Source organism: Cantharellus anzutake (assembly GCF_015039405.1).
Source record: "Cantharellus anzutake strain C23 chromosome Unknown EI90scaffold_4, whole genome shotgun sequence".
NCBI classification, from domain to species: domain Eukaryota; kingdom Fungi; phylum Basidiomycota; class Agaricomycetes; order Cantharellales; family Hydnaceae; genus Cantharellus; species Cantharellus anzutake.
In genome coordinates, this window is record NW_024066954.1 from 473,714 (window position 1) to 490,664 (window position 16,951).

At 50.1% G+C, this 16,951-nt stretch overlaps 6 protein-coding genes across 6 annotated transcripts; 3 read left to right on the top strand and 3 right to left on the bottom strand.

The window, feature by feature from the left end:
- The first annotated feature begins 1,716 nt into the window (after positions 1–1,716).
- Positions 1,717–3,501, top strand: EI90DRAFT_1711242 (uncharacterized protein). The gene is made up of 3 exons (XM_039052053.1): positions 1,717–2,065; positions 2,135–2,547; positions 2,608–3,501. The coding sequence occupies exons 1-3, from the start codon at positions 2,006–2,008 to the stop codon at positions 3,320–3,322; spliced, it is 1,188 nt and encodes a 395-aa protein (XP_038922204.1). The 5' UTR covers positions 1,717–2,005; the 3' UTR covers positions 3,323–3,501.
- Positions 3,502–3,746: 245 nt separating this feature from the next.
- On the bottom strand, positions 3,747–5,873 carry EI90DRAFT_3150438 (uncharacterized protein). The gene is made up of 5 exons (XM_039065658.1): positions 5,733–5,873; positions 5,622–5,677; positions 5,467–5,572; positions 4,198–5,404; positions 3,747–4,136 (listed from the first exon to the last, which is right to left on the bottom strand). The coding sequence occupies exons 1-5, from the start codon at positions 5,838–5,840 to the stop codon at positions 4,090–4,092; spliced, it is 1,524 nt and encodes a 507-aa protein (XP_038922205.1). The 5' UTR covers positions 5,841–5,873; the 3' UTR covers positions 3,747–4,089.
- Positions 5,771–8,138, top strand: EI90DRAFT_2965570 (P-loop containing nucleoside triphosphate hydrolase protein). The gene is made up of 5 exons (XM_039055535.1): positions 5,771–5,954; positions 6,009–6,202; positions 6,282–6,579; positions 6,638–6,891; positions 6,948–8,138. The coding sequence occupies exons 1-5, from the start codon at positions 5,936–5,938 to the stop codon at positions 7,839–7,841; spliced, it is 1,659 nt and encodes a 552-aa protein (XP_038922206.1). The 5' UTR covers positions 5,771–5,935; the 3' UTR covers positions 7,842–8,138.
- A 109-nt stretch (positions 8,139–8,247) lies between these two features.
- Positions 8,248–11,644, top strand: EI90DRAFT_3150440 (uncharacterized protein). The gene is made up of 2 exons (XM_039065659.1): positions 8,248–10,034; positions 10,089–11,644. Exons 1-2 carry the CDS (start codon positions 8,437–8,439, stop codon positions 11,488–11,490), a joined length of 3,000 nt encoding a protein of 999 aa, XP_038922207.1. The 5' UTR covers positions 8,248–8,436; the 3' UTR covers positions 11,491–11,644.
- Positions 11,645–11,667: 23 nt separating this feature from the next.
- EI90DRAFT_3116407 (uncharacterized protein) lies at positions 11,668–12,940 on the bottom strand (the record flags this gene model as incomplete). The annotated part of the gene is made up of 3 exons (XM_039062892.1): positions 11,668–12,100; positions 12,151–12,277; positions 12,325–12,940. The coding sequence occupies 3 exons, from the start codon at positions 12,938–12,940 to the stop codon at positions 11,668–11,670; spliced, it is 1,176 nt and encodes a 391-aa protein (XP_038922208.1).
- Positions 12,941–13,166: 226 nt separating this feature from the next.
- EI90DRAFT_3011907 (uncharacterized protein) lies at positions 13,167–16,781 on the bottom strand (the record flags this gene model as incomplete). The annotated part of the gene is made up of 7 exons (XM_039056526.1): positions 13,167–13,540; positions 13,596–13,879; positions 13,906–15,672; positions 15,727–16,303; positions 16,363–16,552; positions 16,604–16,633; positions 16,692–16,781. 7 exons carry the CDS (start codon positions 16,779–16,781, stop codon positions 13,167–13,169), a joined length of 3,312 nt encoding a protein of 1,103 aa, XP_038922209.1.
- Positions 16,782–16,951: the final 170 nt, after the last annotated feature.

Here is a 16,951-nt window from a genome sequence, read left to right on the forward strand (position 1 = left end):
GCTGAGTGGCGGGAAAAAACTTGTTCTGCAACAGCCCTTCGATAATATATATGATCCACGATGCCTTATGTACACATCAGAGGCCGGCCTTGAGCCCCCAACGACACTTCTTGGCCACGATGCCTGCAGTTTCCATATCTGGATTGAGTAAACTTTCTAACCTAAAGGACCATCACGATTCTGCTAGTTGATTGCCGCTGGGACTGGTGTCAGATCTCGGTACTTTCTCAGTGCAAGTATCGATCACACCAGTTTTTTTTTTGGCGGCTGGAGCAATAGAATTTTTTTCATCCATCCGATGAACAATGCAATGTGCATGTTGGACCTTGACGGTCCACACCGCTAACTTCCGCCTATGTGGCTTTCTCGTAGGTCTGCTGCGCCGTCGCGCGTTATCATGGGCCTTTTGAGTCTATGAGTACCGATACTCAATACGCCAGTACCTCCGAGATCCGAGTCTCTGGCCCCCTGCTGTATTGCATGTTGGGTGTCCCTTAACACAATTTTTACACTAGAGGATAGCATGTACGACTGGCGAGCTCGACAAGTTCTCAGTCTGGGAAGGCGGGAGTGGTTGGATGACAGAACCAATATCCCCGCTTCGGCCACATGGTGCTGAAGATTAAAATTTTCGGAAATTCGTTCCGCATAATTTTTATTTATGTTTTACATTCAAGTGATGGCCGAATTACGCTGACTCACGCCTGCCTTACATCAACACAATTACTTGTCTTGTTCCGGGTGCCTTTCCAATGTCCTGGGTGCGAGTTCTGGGGCATAATCATTTTAGTCTCGTTGTGTTGTGCCGCCATTACATAAGGCAAAACAATCCCACTATCGAGCCTATAGAGTTTTCTTGAATTTTGATGCAGTTGCGCCACGTCTATTCCCTTCCAAGGTTGTACGTGTTTCTCATTACCGTTTCGTTACTGAGGTCACTTTTTGATGAAACCATGATGGATTCGTTAGTTCAGGCTGCATGCAATTTGACGCTCTAGAAAGAGCCGTGAGGGTATTTCCCCCTCCCCCCCACCTCCTGTAAAATGTGGTGGCAGTACCCAAGAAGGCCGAATTTTGCAAGGATTATTATAAGGCAAGTCACTGTTCGCCCTGCGGTCCTGTCAGTCACCCAAGTGAAACTGTACCCGACAATGCGAATGACTGAACACAACATTGTTACCCTAGGGCCATCTGATCCCCGACCTCCTGAGCGCTGCGATGTAGATAGGATTAACGAGTTGAAAAAGGCAAGTTATTCGCGTATCACAGACTGTGGTGATTTGGTCTACTTGAGGCTGTTTTGAATCTGGCACTCGTGGCAAAACACCTCACCGTTTTAATTTGACAAAAACGATATCGCATCAACAGTGAGTACCAATGGCCGGGCCCAGAATTGCAACGTGGGTGTGATTGGAATACGCGCGGTGGGCCGCTCCTTCCACAAGTAATACTCACCCTCAATCAGGTAAGGACCCATGGATCACCTGGATTCAAACCCTGATTCCCTCACAAAGTAACGATGCCACACTCGGGGCGGTTTTGAACTCTCATCTTCAGTGCGAAAGGGACGCTATTTTCCATTCCGGCTCGTGCCGTTTCCCTCCTTGGTGTGTCTTTGGTCCTTGCTATAGTTTGTGTTATCTCACTATTGGTTGTCATCATAAATTCATGTGAATCCTAGATACTCGAACACAATATGGCGGTATTCATGGGCACATGCATTTTATCGTGTAATTGAAATGGACCAGTGTGTTGAGCGATTTCCCGTGCACAGAGCGGGATTTCAAGTGATAAGATGTGCTTGACCAAGAATCCGGATGCAAGGGCCGAATTTTCCTCCTCCGGCTACCTTTTGGATGCGGCGCGGCTCACTCCCAACATCGACTGGACACTCAACAAGAATAGATGATTGACATCCAACCCATTATGGTCTTCCCACCGGAGTCTATTTCCTGTGGCAGAACTATGTAAGGAGTCGCACTCTCGCTTGCAGGAGTCTGTCGAAATGTCAGAACCCATCCTGAACCCTGGATATGCATGTGCAGAGTGCAGACGCCGCAAGACGGTGAGACGCGCATCCATGGTTTTCATCTCGACCTCGGACAGCAGTACTGATATAATACTACGTCATCAGCGCTGTGATGGACTGCGCCCTGCTTGTGGACGGTGTCTGCGATTGCGTCAACCATGCGAGTTCGTCGAAGCGCGCCAGCGAATTCCGTTAACATCCCGCCTACAAGCCAAAATTGCGGCCTTGGAATCAGTTCTTGAAGCACTATCCCGTCGACCAACCCTCCTGTCACGTCAGCTTGTGAAGCAGCTTGAGCAAGTGGGCCAGGAGCGAGGACGTACTCCTAAACCCACTTGCGCCTCACTCCCCATATTCCCTATAGAGACTGTTCTGGACCCTCAAGCTCTTCAGGGGAGCATTACGCCTTCCGAGCTTGAAACTAGATATGGTTCATCAATCGAGAGGTCATGCGTGGAGGCTATGTTCCACGAGTGGAATCCCAATTCCGAACTTCCCAGCGAACTCCACATACTCTTGTAAGCCGTCTTGCTTTGAGTTCGAGCGTCCCAGAAGCCTTACTTTATTGTTGACATCAGGATACGCCTCTTCTTACCATTCCGATCCCAATTTAACTGTCACATTGTACTGCCCCTCTTCCTTGACTCGCTTCGTCTTCCGGCAGTCCACCCTATGGCGATTCATCATTGCATGCTCAATGCCATGTATCTGGCTGCTTGCGCTACGAGCGGTGGTTATCTGTCTAGATTCGAGCCTATCTTCCTTTCCCGAACTCGCAGTTCTCTTGAACAGTCGCTTGGTTTTGCGGACAGACTCTTTGACTTCATGAGGGCATCTGTTATTCTAACGATGTACTACAGCCAAGCGGGACGAGTACTCGAAGGAGTGAATACCATCTCGGCCCTGGTCGGCATGGCGCTCGGTCATGGGCTACACCAAGGGCATAGTGAAATTTCGCTCGGCATTCAAGGTCTGCATTCGTCATCGGATAGCTACGGGTCAGAGAGACTACATGGCATCAGTCGATCAAATCTGTGGTGCGACATATATTTGACAGATGTGATTTTGTGCTCAGAATATGGAGTTATGAGCACGGTGAAAGAAGAGGTGAGATATCTCCAAACTTGCTCTCGTGTTGCCGATTTGAGGTCACTTCCAGAGCATTCTACCAATTTTACGGATTCACCCATCGGAACCAACCGTTGTCTATTTGAACGTTCGAGTGCAATCGTTGAACCAGCGTATACGAACTTACGTGATCCAGCGCCAGGGTTCCAGTGGTTCCAGTGGTGATTTGATTTCGAAAGTCAGTCACATTATCGCTGATCCCGCTTTCAGGCAGTCCGCTCGAATTTAGGACATTTGAGGCTCTGGCAGTCGAGCTTTCGAATATCAAACGGTTGTTACCTCCGGTCATTGATCCCCGGGGGACATCGCCATGCGAGACCTACAGCTTTGCAAACCCATTCTTGGTCGGAGCACATTTTGGAATCCAGGCTTGCCAAATTTTGTTGTTCGAAGGACCAGCTGCCGACGACCGGAAGGCACATGACAAAGTTCTCCGCGCTACCCACGAAATTGCAGCCCTGACCTGCGGTCTGCGGCCGACTGGGTGTCTTGGGCAGCTTCATAGTTCTGCCTCTTTCATTGTATGTTGGAACTTCGCCACATGACTCCCTCGGTCACAGCACAAGCCCTGACGATCACACCGCAGATGCACCATCACATTGCATGCGAAATCCTGATACGAGAGCTTCGGAAAAACCTTTCCGACTCCTCCCCTGAGGAGCTGGATAATTACAAGAGCCTCTATTCAGATCTAGAATCAATACTCGATTCGCTCCAAGATCTGACTCAATTGTATCCAGCCTGGCGTGAGTGTTCCACACGATTTGATTTTTGCGAATCCATTGCTTGAACTGATCGCTGTGAAGTTCGTATTCTAAAGGAGCTGAGCGCGCCAGTGACCGTCCCAACAGTGTCAAAGGAAAATGACATAGCCGCTCACTGGCCAAGGACTAACGCCACCTCGTTTCACCGGTGACGGACTTCAAAAATTATCAATCCAGCGTGTTGAAGTACTTCGAGATATCATCATCCGCATACTCTGTGTTTGGATTACGGAATGAGAAACCTTGATTCACATCACTTAATGTATGCTTACTGACCGTCCCCAAGTGTTCCTGTGTTTCGCTCAAACTCATCCATTGAGGCAAACAAGTCAGCATCGACTGGAAGCGAGGCTATGTCTAGGTCCATGTTGCCCAGGTTTAGTGATTCGGGATTCATATCGCCAGCACCGCCGTCAGGTACAGAGATGCTTGTATCTGTCAGACCCGAAGTGAAATCGGGAAGCAAGTTGCTTGAATTGTTTTCGGAAGAATCCAATGTTGGGGTCGCGAAAGATGCCCGAAACTCGTTGAAACTTTGCAGCAAGTCAACGGCGGAAGCGTAGGAAAGGGCCGGATCCGAGTTTTCGGTGCTCCCTTGCGTTACTTGGCTCACTCCCACCAAATCTGTGGAGTTGAGTGATGGCGGAGCAGGATTTGACTGATCCGCAGCCTTTGTTTCTCCCGGTTCAGCAATGAAAGGATCGTGAGATGCAAGTTCTGGTTCGGATTCAACCGATGGGATGGCAAACATTTTTTCCACTTCCAGCAGATCATTTACCGCACTAGTCTCTGCATCATCCGATACGCCTTCACCAAACAAGTCGATATCCATTTGTTCACTCGAGTTCATTGGTAGATTCACCGGCTCCGGATTCGAAGACTGGGTGAGAGGAGGTGCGGAGGACCCATTGCCAATCAGTTCGTGCTGCAATTGGGAGTGGGTGGCTATCGCTGATAGTATCTCGGGAAGACCCTCTGGTCGTGGTTGAGGGAGATTAGGAGGGAAGTTAAAAATAGATGATGTTAAGGAACTGTCGGTGAGTAGTTTAGACGTTCTTGGAGCTAAGGTAACTGGAGATGGAGGACGCTGACTACCATAAGAAGCCAGATGGGGGCCAAGCAACGCATCAGCGGAGAGATCCAGTCTGAGGGAGAGACCAGGTTTCTGGCCAAGGGGAATTGGTTGTCCCGAGGCTATGGATGGGGCCTCAAGCGTGACATCGATAGCTTTTTCACCCAATGGAGACGTATGTAAGGAAGAAAGTGATATGCCAGCGGGCCCAGACTGGGATCCCCTTTGAGATTGTGGTGCAGTCTTGGAAGCAAGGGGGATGTCATCCTCAGAGTCGGAGGACAGGTCTACAATTCCGACATCTGCAAACGGCTCATTTTTGGCTGCTGCGCCTGTGGGGCTAGGAATCCACTGGATAATGTCGCTTTGAGTATGGACTAAATCGCGCTTTGTAACTGCAATCAAATATTTCTAGGTCGTCGTCAAAAGTTCCCATGGATTAGTGGGTGAAAATGGATAAGTTACAAACTCACTATTTTTGTCTCAACAATGTCACAAAGTCGATCGTATTGATCCAGTTGGGATCGTAGGGTCATGGCCAGAGAATCCGGTAATCGAGAGCTAACTGCATCAGTACGACTCCCATATGTGTAAGCATATGGGAAAAGGCGCTCTATGGGAATCTTACAGTAGTCGCAAAGTGCTATAGTACTTTATTATTCGTGCGGTGGTAGCGGTAGCGTGCTGAAAGCAGTTGGATCAAGTTTATAGCCGTGAGATCTGCATCAATAGATCACACCTTAAATGATTCTGTCATAAGAGTGACTTCATTCACGAGAGTACCATCGTTCGCTACCGGAGGCACTTTGAGGTCGTGGGTTTGCTCGAGCTCATAAGGACAAGGCATGAACACAAGCAGTAATTACACAGCCAGAGTAGATCTCGGTAATTTCCAGGCCACAATTCCATCTCAAGTGGATACTTATTTCCGCGGCTCGAATCATGCCTCGTATACGGAAGAGTAAGCGATGATACTCGTGTTTAGTTCCAATACTTCTCTTATGCATATTGTTAGGGACATCTAGGAGACAGACTACCAGAGAGCGTTCTAGATTCCATCACAAAATCAATGAAAGCCGCAGGAAGGAGCGAAAGTTGGCCAAAAAGAACCCACAGTGGAAGTCCCGGCATCCGAAGGATCCAGGGATACCTAGTAGTTTGCCTTTCAAAGACCAAGTTTTGGCGGAGGTTGCTGAAGAGAGCCGTCGAGTGCGCTTAGATTTTGACCCTTACCACACGATACTGAAATCTAAACAATCATGCTTTTGATTTCCTACCATTTCAACAGAACCAGGAAGAAAAACGTTTGAGAAAACTGCAGAAAAAGGATGCTTCACACAATGAGCCGGAAGAGGGGTCTGGAGATGAATATGAAGAACGGGACATCTCATCCACCGTTGAAATTGAAGAACCGGAACCTCTGCTCTACGATCCGTCTATTCCTCACCTTGCCGCTGCCCTCGAGAAGGCTGATGTGTGGCTCTATGTCATGGACGCCAGGGACCCCTCTGTTCATCGCAACCTATATATTGAACGTCTCGCCATAGAGAAGGCGAAGAAGATAATATTCTTAATGAACAAAGCTGGTACGACTGCTGCAATGTGTTGGTCTGATTGCATAGGACTTAAACCATTCGTTGCCAGACTTGTGCCCCAGAGAGGTGCTCCAGAAATGGCTATCATATTTCCGTGCAACTACGCCCTCCATCCCTGTTATCCCTTTCCGGGTTTCTTCGTCCTACTTACCAATCCATGTTCCGCATGCCTCTGCCCCAAAGGGAATAAGACTTGGCCAGACCGATGCGATCGGAATTAAAGAACTCCTCGATCGTCTCAATACTCAGACTGCGGCTACAAGCTCAGGGCCAGTGACTGTGGCAGTCATTGGTTTGTCAAATGTGAGCTTATATGCATATCTTGCTTTCTATTGGCGTCCCGTTGACTTTATTTCAAGTCGGGAAAGTCTTCTGTGATAAACTCTCTCCTTGGGGCTGGACGTCTTGAGGCGTACGAAGTCAACTCGACAAAGCTAAGTAGTATGACGACGACGATTTTGCCGCAGCCTGTTCAAATCAAGCGCGATGGTGTCACTTTGAACTTCATCGATACACCTGGCTTTGCCTTCCAAGGATTCGAAACTTTAGTACTCCGGAACAATGTGACTTTCCAGCATGTTCGTGATTCGATAGTTCGATGTAGGGGGCAAATCGAGAAGATGGTTAATGCACACCAAGCTGGTTGGTGCCTAAGATATTCGATGGCCCCTTTACTAACTGCTAAACTTGGGACTATTTCTGTGTTAGCCAAATGGATTATATCCAGATCCAACCCCCAAGACCTCATCGTTCATTATAATACACCCGCGTTCATGCACAGCAGTCCATCGTCGTTTCTCACCGGCCTTGCTCGCGTAACTGGGCATCGTAAGAAAGGTGGAGCTGTCCCTGATGCTGCTGGGGCGGCTCGATCCTTGTTGTGTGACTGGAGGATGGGCAAATTTCCGTACTATACCCATCCACCCGCGTACTCAGCACCCTCATCGGGACCCTTCAGTCTGACCACGGAATCTGACGACCAGCTCCTGTCGTCGTTCTTGACGCGAGAGGAACTGGAGAAGCACAATTTTAGAGCCGGGCTCATACGTCTTGATCCCGTAGCTCCAGAGGAGCGTTCTGTGAACCTCGAGTTTGTTCAGACTTTTGAGACTAGGGAACCTCAGCCACGGCCAGCAAAGATAGCAAGATCCCTCGCCGGGCGGAAGAGAGTGAGGAGGAGGCTGAAAGCAGCGAGGACGATGAACATGAAGATGACGAAGACGACGAAGATACTCACGAACCTTCAGCATTGATCCCAGTTCAGCCTCCGAACCGAAAGCGAGCCGCCTCCGAATCCAAGGAGGTGCCACCTCCGAAAAAGGTGTCATTTGCCCCGACCAAGGGTAAGAAGGGGAATGCTCAGGATGCTATTCCGGCAGTTGTCAAAGTGGCCAAAAGCAAGCTCCAAAGGGGGACGCCAGTGCACAAGGCAGCTGAATCTGGGGGTGGCGAGGACTATGATTTCAGTCAATTCTTTTGATGTAATCTATATTTGTAATCGCATTCGGTTGCCCACGTCCATACGCTTGGCAGCCACAATGAAAAGGGCCTCTGATTAGATTTGGATTTACTGTAACTTCCATGCTTGAAACCGCAGAGTTCAGACGCACAGCCAATAATATTATTGTCAGTCAATTCAAGCAAACCGCTTGCACGTGTCCAGAACTGGCCAGACTTTTGGTACCAGCGTCCAGCCGCAACGCATCGGAGCGACTGACAGTGACCAAGGCCCAGAAGCTTCTCGGTGGTGCCTTTGAAGTCTGAGCCATTCTCTCGGACGCATTACACCATTTATTTTACCATCAGCCATTCTGTCCTCACATTTCACCTTGATCTGTCAAGCCTAAAATGCCCCCACCCCCCTTCTCTCGCATTGCCCTTGCAGCCGCCTTGCTGGAGTATGATAATGACCCTGATGACCCCACCAAGCCTAAACGCTCTGCTCAGGATAGTGCCATCTTCTCTCACCTTCGGCGATCTGGTCCCGTTCCAAAACCTGAGAGTGTTCTTGACTACGATGACCTCCCGGAACCTAGAAGGAGCAAAGACTTTCTTAGAGTGCCTCTTCCAGGGGATGATGATAGCTTATTCTCGCCAATGGAGTCCACATTCGGCGTCCGCGCGTCAATAGATGGCCGACGTTCTCTGGACGTTCTTCGAGAGCATGGCGAACAATTCTTCCAAGCTGCAAGCAAAGAAGATTCTGAAGAGTACGACTCGGATGATAGGGTTGATCTAGGCTCGTGGGGTCTAGACTCGCTCATTCCTCCGAAGCGCAAAACGAAGGACAAACCAGCGAAGCGTCCCGGCCCTAGTCGTGTTCGCCCCGCGTCCGAGTACCTAGATAATCTCCCTAACGCCCAAAGCCCTCAAAGAATTTCATACGCTCAAGACGCGTTCGATGTCGCCGACGGGCCTTCCTCATCTGCCGGACCCCGCGCACGTCCGACGCGTTCGCGAACAGCTAGTTTCATGAATGATCTCGGATTTTTGGGAAACGCGTCGAAAGAAGCAACTCATGGGACTTTCCCGATGACTGGAAGGCCACAAACATCATATATCCCCTCCGAGTTTGACGGTCGTGCTGGAATACTTGGAGCGCGACCTCACTCCGTGATGGACTCAATATCTGTGCCCTTTCCGACCTCTCGCCCTGCGACTCCTGGCCCTGACTTTAGAGCCGCCGAAGGAATTGAGGATTCGAAGTTTGCCATTCCGCTTCCTCCTCCCGAGCGGTTGTCAAAATTCGATCCAAAAGCAGCGAGACGAACTCGAACTGAGTCCATGGGATCCTGGATCTCAGAGCCAGGCCTTAGGGAAAACTTAGAAGATCGAGCACGGACTGTCTCCATGGGTTCCCGACCTTTACTTGGAGATGGAAATGATCCAGGCGCGATGGGGAGACCAGTTTCAGTGGCTCCTTCCCAGGTGACCGAACATCGGCGATTATCGAGGATGAAACTTTTGCGCCCCAAAGTGCTCATCATGCCTAGCCCCTTGCGTGATCTGAACAATGTCGAGGTTTCTTCCAAGCCCGACTCACGAGTTGGGGAAGGATTCTTAGAAACTACTGGCGATCGTCCATTGCCAGCAGGTTTCCGTGAATCAACCTTAGCTGCTCGTCCTGGTGTACGGCCGAATACTGGGCCGGAGGCTCTAGGAAAACTTCCGACGTCCTCCCACTTGATGCCCAACTCACGAATGAGTCTATCAGCCAGTCAGCTCATGTTCCGAAATTCGCTCAGGGTTGATGGAAACTATCTGGAGGATGAACAGCGGCTGAGTAGAGCCCAATTCGATGGAGAAAAGATCGAGATGTACAATGAAGATCCAGATCAAATTGAGGCTGCCTACCGAGAGTTGCAGCATCCGACTGGAAAACTGCTTGGGCACAATTTGATGGACGCTCTTGCTGCTCGAAAGGACGAAATTAAAGGAAAGAAACGGTTGGCCAACATTTCTATCTGATCGTGCGCCTATTCTGAACCATTGGCCTACAGTGTATTTACAGGAGATGGTCGCTTCTCTATGATGGAAAGAAGTCTGAGCACTCGTAATACTTTAATCGATGCCGCAACATTCGATCAACCGCAGGTCGCTGTGGTTGACAGCGAAGGCAGACCAATCAAGCCAGAAGCTCGCAAGGTCTCGGATGGTGACCGCCGGAAGTCCGCGGCGCCCTTGGTTGATCTTAAAGGGGTTGGCTCTGGGCCGCGATCACGAACGGTCATAAGTAAATCCCGAACATCAGTGTTTGGAGTGGACACCGTTTGGGAGAGGGAAATGTCCCGGCTGCGGGAGCTGGAAGAAGTAGAAAAGGGGGCTATAGAGCAACGGTACATAGAAGGGGAGAGTAAAGCGGCAAAGAAAACAAAACTCAAAGGGAGGAGCGCGGGCCCCAGCAACATTCCCACCAGTCCCGGCGAAGAGATCGCATCAGAGATGCCACAGGGTGATTCGAACATGCTGATGCCACCTCCTACTTTACCCGAAGTCTCGTTGGTCACCTCGAGAGCTCGCCCCAGGAAACCCAAAGTCCCGAGTAGCGAGAGTGATGACGAGGAGGAGCATGGCGCTGTTGAGCGTCGCAGAGTAAGCACTGCAACTTTGGGTGTCAAAGGATGGTTTGCAGGATCTTCCGATGACGAAGACGATAGGCGTCCCTTCAGTAGGAATACAGGTCGCTTCGGTACACCCCCTAGCTCGCAAGCTCCTCGGCTTCCCCCTGTCACAGGCGATTCCGAAGACGAAGATGTCCCATTGTCACAAATCAAACCTACCGCAACAGTACTCTCACGAAACGACTCAGACGAAGATGAGCCCTTGGTACAAACCAGATCACGTTTGAGTGTGACTCCTACAACATTGCTCAACTTCCCTGAACCCAAACCTACTCCAACTCTTCCAACTCTATCTAATCCCGAACCGACACCGGCGGATGAAGAAGATGAAGATGACAACATTCCACTTGGTCTGCGGGTGTCTGCTAATACCCGATCTTCACAGCAACCTCCTGCCAATGCTGGCGGCGATGACGATGAGGACGAGACACCTTTGGGACTTCGTTATGGCACTGACACCTCACCAAATGCCGAGCAACAACGTCAACAACAACAGATGTCGATGTTGCTTGTGCAACAGCAGCAGCAGCAACAGGCACAGCAGCAAATGTACCTACAGCACATTGCACGACAATCTCTGGCTGGTTTTTCAACAATGACTGGGACTGGGATGATGCCAGCGGGGGGATTTCCAACGTTTGGTCCTCCTTCAATCGGCATGTTCGGGGTCGCTTCGCCAGTCATACCTAATCCTCCTGTGATGCCGGTAGTGAATCATGCAGATTCTGCCAAGATTGGTAGAGTTGATGCCTGGCGAAAGGGTGTTGCTGCAGAGCCTTAGGTCCTACATCCCAGCTTCTTCATTTTTGGCCTTTTTTGTATTTCGAATCATAATATACGTTGCTCCAGGTCGTGTTTATCCTAATTATCCAGGGGCCATGCACAGCAATCAAATTACTGAATTATTAACGAACACATCATAATCGTAAAAAGTCCAGAAGCAAGCATCATTAGGTGGCTAGCGCCATCGAGGCGGTCGTGAAGGCGTTGCAGACATGATGTGAGTAAGTGGTGAGGGAGATGGAGATTTAGATTCAGTCTTAGGAATCGGGGTGAAATAGGATTTCAATGAGGTGCTTGGTCTTGGTGTTGTGGGAGGCGGGGAGTTGGAGGATTCCATGGCTGCCCTTCGAACGTATTGAAGGGGCGCTAAGGGTGATGTGTTAGGGGATACGTTGGACTTCCCCTGTGGGCTGCGACTGGATGGCGTCAACAACACAGGAATCCGTGAAGGAGTGGAAGGGCGATCTTTCAGTGGGGTCTTCTCTTCTTCTTTCATATTTTCAAGGAGAGTTGTCGAGCTTAACCATTTCTCTTCAGTCTGCCTCTGCATACTCGTAGGAGAGACGGATCCCACACGAAACATGTGTGCGAAGTGGTCTCGGATGAACCTAGCCTTTATGATCAAGAATCTGTAAAATCGAAACAGCGAGGAGCTTACTTGGATAACTCGACCCATCCTCCGCCCACACGGACCATAACCATTTGAGAACGGAGAATACGGCAGAAGCAAAGCTTTGGCTCTGCGTCGCCTATCCAGTACTTTCCGCTTTCATCTTTCCAGGTGTCTGTTACCGCCTCAATGTGAACTTCAGCTGGCAATTGTTAACCACACTTCCAACCGCGACATCGAGTTTGTTTTTTGGATTCGCAACGTACGATCGGCGAATTTTAGGCCTGTCGCTCGCACTCGAACCAGACCTGCGTGGTGTGACTAAGGTTCCTCCAACGAATGGCCGAGCCGGTCGTGCACTGCCGCGCGGTAAAGCACTGGAAGACAGGGCTGAAGGGGTTGGCGAACCGGGAGTACGTCTAAGTGCAGCTGATGATTTCCGTGCACGCGGTGTTGTAGGAGTTGGGGGTACGCGAACTGCAGTTGCATTGCTCATTGTGCGTTGACGCGACGAGTGAGTGGACGATGTTACTGAGGGGGAGAATGATGGAGTCGATGCGGACGGCCCCGACACTGAGCGAGTTGAGGACCGACTCAGAGTCCGACTATGAGCACCTGTAGGACGATTTGACGGCAAACGACGCTGAGGGAAACTTTGTATCGGCTTCGACGATGAAGAGGATGTGCGTGATCTTGAGGCGTCCTGAAACAAAGGGGTATGAAGCATGTGGGCCCCAGTAGAGGATTGCGAGGCTGAGGCAACACTTGACAAACTGGTTGTTGATCGAGATGATGAGAGACCATTTTTGTGTGGATTGCGAGCAACGTCTTTGCACATTTCGGCCAATTCCACCCAGGTTTGCTCGATCCGAGAGATCTCATCCTTAACGCGCTGATCGTCTGCGATAAACTCCCTTGCTCGTTAAGACGCAAAATGGCTTTCTGACAGAATAGCACTCGTTCGTCTAATTGTTCGTGGGGGGGCTTCTGAGGATCACTGATGTGAGTCGACTGCAGCTCGAGTGGAGGATATGGAAAAGAATCGATGTGCTCCAAAAGATCACTCAGAGCGGAGTCGCACTGATCCACCAGGCGGGAGAAGAGCCCAGACGTTCAACTCTCGCAAGTAACTCGTGATTGTGATCAATCTGGCTTTTCAACGACGCTACTTCGCTTGCTAAGCGTGTTTCAGCAAGATTGGAAGGGAGATCGGAGAACGCGAATGATACAGCATTGAAACGGCCCCGCATTGCTTGAGCATCAGCAAACGAGGGAAGACGATGATTTGTCTGTGAATCCTCCGATGCACCAGACAAGCTTGGTGAACGAGCTGCCGCTGTGATCCCAATGGAGTTAAGTTCGGCTCGTATTGACGCTATCTGCATCTTTAGCTGTTCTAAATGACTACTCGAGGAAAACTCAGCCTCGTTTTGAGCAGCTGGAGGTATTAAGTAAGCAATTCGGGGATACGGTCAAAGAACACGGTAGGTTACCGGCTTCCTTTCTCTTCGCTTGCTCTTCTTCCCATTGACGTCGAAACTCATCCATAGCGGCCTGCGCCTTTACCTCTGATGCCTTGAGGGCATTTCGAGCTGCTTCAAGCTCTGCCTGACTCAAAGAGCCGCGTCGTAGCATCTCCTCGCGCTCTGCTGTCAACCGAGCTTGATATGCTAGACGTTCTGTCTGCCTTCTAGCCTCCATTAGAGTCGACCTCACCGCAGCAACCTCTCCAGGGAACTTCTGGGCTCGACGTTCGGTATCTTCAAATAACTTCGCTCTAGGATTTATTATTTCCTCGTGCACATTGGAATTGTGGGCACCCGATTAGTCCTCAGGTCTCGCAGTGTACTCAGAGACAGCTCCATCGAAGAAATGATATCAGATCCATATTGACGCATTGACTCGTCAAGAGACGTTATAGCTTGTTCGAACTCTTCATCATGTCCAGCAGATGCAGCTGTTTCGTCCTCCTCGGACGCCTTGATCAACGCCTCGTGTTCCAACGTTTTTGTCGACAGCGCCTGGAACGCTTCCGTGATAGTTTGTGAAAACGTCCCCAATCGTGCGTCCAACACCCTAGCTATGCCAGCAAGGTTATACACCTCAAGCTGTTTTTTCAAGGAATCTAGTCCGGAAGACAGCGTAAGAGCCATTGAGTTTAGGTCAGCACGAACAGTCTGGTCTATGGCGCTGAGCTTGCGGTGCAAATTGTCTGCAGGACGTGATTCAGGGTGCATCCTAGACGGACTGCTCTTTCGGTCACCATGCGAGGCATCTGAAGGCTGAGATGAGACAAAAGACACCATTGTCGGAAGGGAGGCGACAAGAGAATTGACTTGGGCGGCTAGCTCGGAAATCATGTCGCCGATCATTGAGGACGTTCCGTCGTCAGAACGCTTGTCATGGAGCACATCCTGAATGTGGCCTCCGATTGATTCACGAAGATCGCTTATTCGACTCCCAAGGACCGTCGCTTGTTCCGATAGTCGTTCCATTTCCGTCCTCTGGATCCGCACAGCGTTTAAAGTAGCAATTAACAACTGTACGTACGCCACGTCTGCAAGAATGACATCAATGTCTTCCTGCAGCCGAGAGTGCAGGATTTTGGGGATACTGGGAGATAACGCCTCGAGGGGCGAGGAAAGCCGGGACGTTATCCCAGAGATCAACTGTGATACCCGGACTTTTGCATCCTCGACGTTGGTCAAGATCGGGAGGGGAGTGTCGGGAGATCCAGCGGTTGACTGGCGTTGGCGGCGCAAGGTCCACTGGTCCGCATCAATCGCGATGAGAAGTTCCGAAATAAGCCGAGACACTAATGTATGCAATTCAGATGTAGAAGGAAGTATGGATCGAGCAGCTCGCAATGCATCCACATCATTGGTGGCCTGAGCCTTGGCACTCATAGCCTTACTGACGAGCTCGATAATATTTTCGGATGCGTCTCTGCAACGTTGGAGAAAATCTGAGGATGCATTGAACTGACGAAGCTCCAGAATAGTTGCGCTTAATCTCTTCAACACATTTCTTGCATCAGACTCAGCAGCTGAGAGATCCTGCAGTAGTGAGGGCAGCAGCGCAATGTATGAACTGTGCGCTCTTATTTCGAGGGAGCCCAGGTCATCGAGGCGCGGAGGCAGGGCATCATTCCCGCCCCCAGAGCCATTGGTTAGACGATCAATCAGAGCCTCCAACTTTATCCGAAGTCGAGATGAATCCGACAGAATTGTAGAGGCACGCTCCACAGCCTGTGCTCGAACGTTGTATTGCTTCGCTTTCAGCTCCGCCCTCCTGGAAAGTTTGATCGCAGATGCTAGCTCTTCGGACAACATGACATGGGTGGCGTCATTGCTGAGTGCTTGATCAGGTGACAAGTGATGAAGGGGCCGAGGAATGATAGTAGATGGGTGACCAATGGCACTTAAACGGGATGCAAGTGATGATGACCGAGAGAGAAATGACGCGGCGAGTTCGGGTGAAGGATGGAGCTTATGCACTTGATCTAGCTCCTCAATTAAAACGGAAGCTGCAGCCTGATCCTTCTTTAGCTCAGCGTAAAATTCGTCCGCTCTGTCAGTGGTGGCAATCAGTGCGTTGGACGGAAAAAACAAAGAATAGCCTCACTTCTTCCATTGCGCATGTAACGATGGTATAAACTTATCGAGGCCTTCAAATACCATGCTTTTGTTCTCCAACTTGTCTTGCTCGTCAAGTAAAGGATCCGGAACCTTTTTTGAGCTCGCATCAATCATTTTGTCAAGAGTTGCCCCAGACTTAGGCAGAAGGTCATGCTTGTAATTATGCACACGAGACATGATCTGCTTTGCTTGGCCAAGGAGGCCATCCCCGAGTTTCCGTCTCTCGCCGCGGGCGATCTGAGATAGCACCTGGGGAAACTTTGACTCGGTGGGGGAAGATTGTCGGACCGAGGCATCAGAAGCGAAACCCGTCGAGAAATCATCGTATAAAGACACGGTCCACTTTGTGCGTTCGAAGAAAGTCATCAATTCCTCTAAAAGGGCATCCATCGTTTCCCAAGCAAGTACTCGCTGATCTTCCCATTGGAGTCTGAGATTGAGCATATCGAGAGTCTCGGACCTCGCTCGAAGGAGATGGAATAGTTTGTCGACGGCCAAGAGCGTTGTCAGAGTGACATCGATGAGATCCGTGTCCTCCGGGGACATTTTCTGTTCCGATTTACCTGCGGGGCAAAATGCAATATGTTGAACGCCCAGCAAGAGGAAGCACCAAATTACACACTTTTGGCCAGCTCTTTGAGGCGAATCATATCGCCAAGCTCAAATCGTTCCATTTCTGCCTCTATTCGATCCAGTTCCTGCGTCCAGATGTCGAGTTGATCGCGCGAAGGTAAGGACGTGATCCGGGCGGAAGATGTGGGAAGGATGTCTACTCCTGCAAAGACGTCGATGGGAGGCATAGCTTCAAATTGCTATAAAGCGGAAGAATTAGGGAATTTTAATTAATGGACATAATCCCGTACCTGCACTTTGGCCTCTATGCTGGTACGGCGCTAATCGAATCGCAATGAGTTACGTCTCGGGGAGTACGAGAAAACATGGGACAATTACTTCAAGGAAGGCGTGAATCTCTACTACATCATTCGATTGCAGAGATGCATTTGGTTGGATGTCTTCCGCGTCCTGCGCGGTATTGTTCATGATCTTCACGTCGGTGGCTGGTGTTGTTGGATCAGCCATCTATCTTCTTTGTAGTTGCTAGTTGGGGGAGGGCAGAAGGGTCCTGAAAATCGCAAACTGGCCCGTTCTATACCTACGACTCAGACGTGAGCACAGTGAGAACTGCTCTGCATCGTGGCCTTTAGAATTGC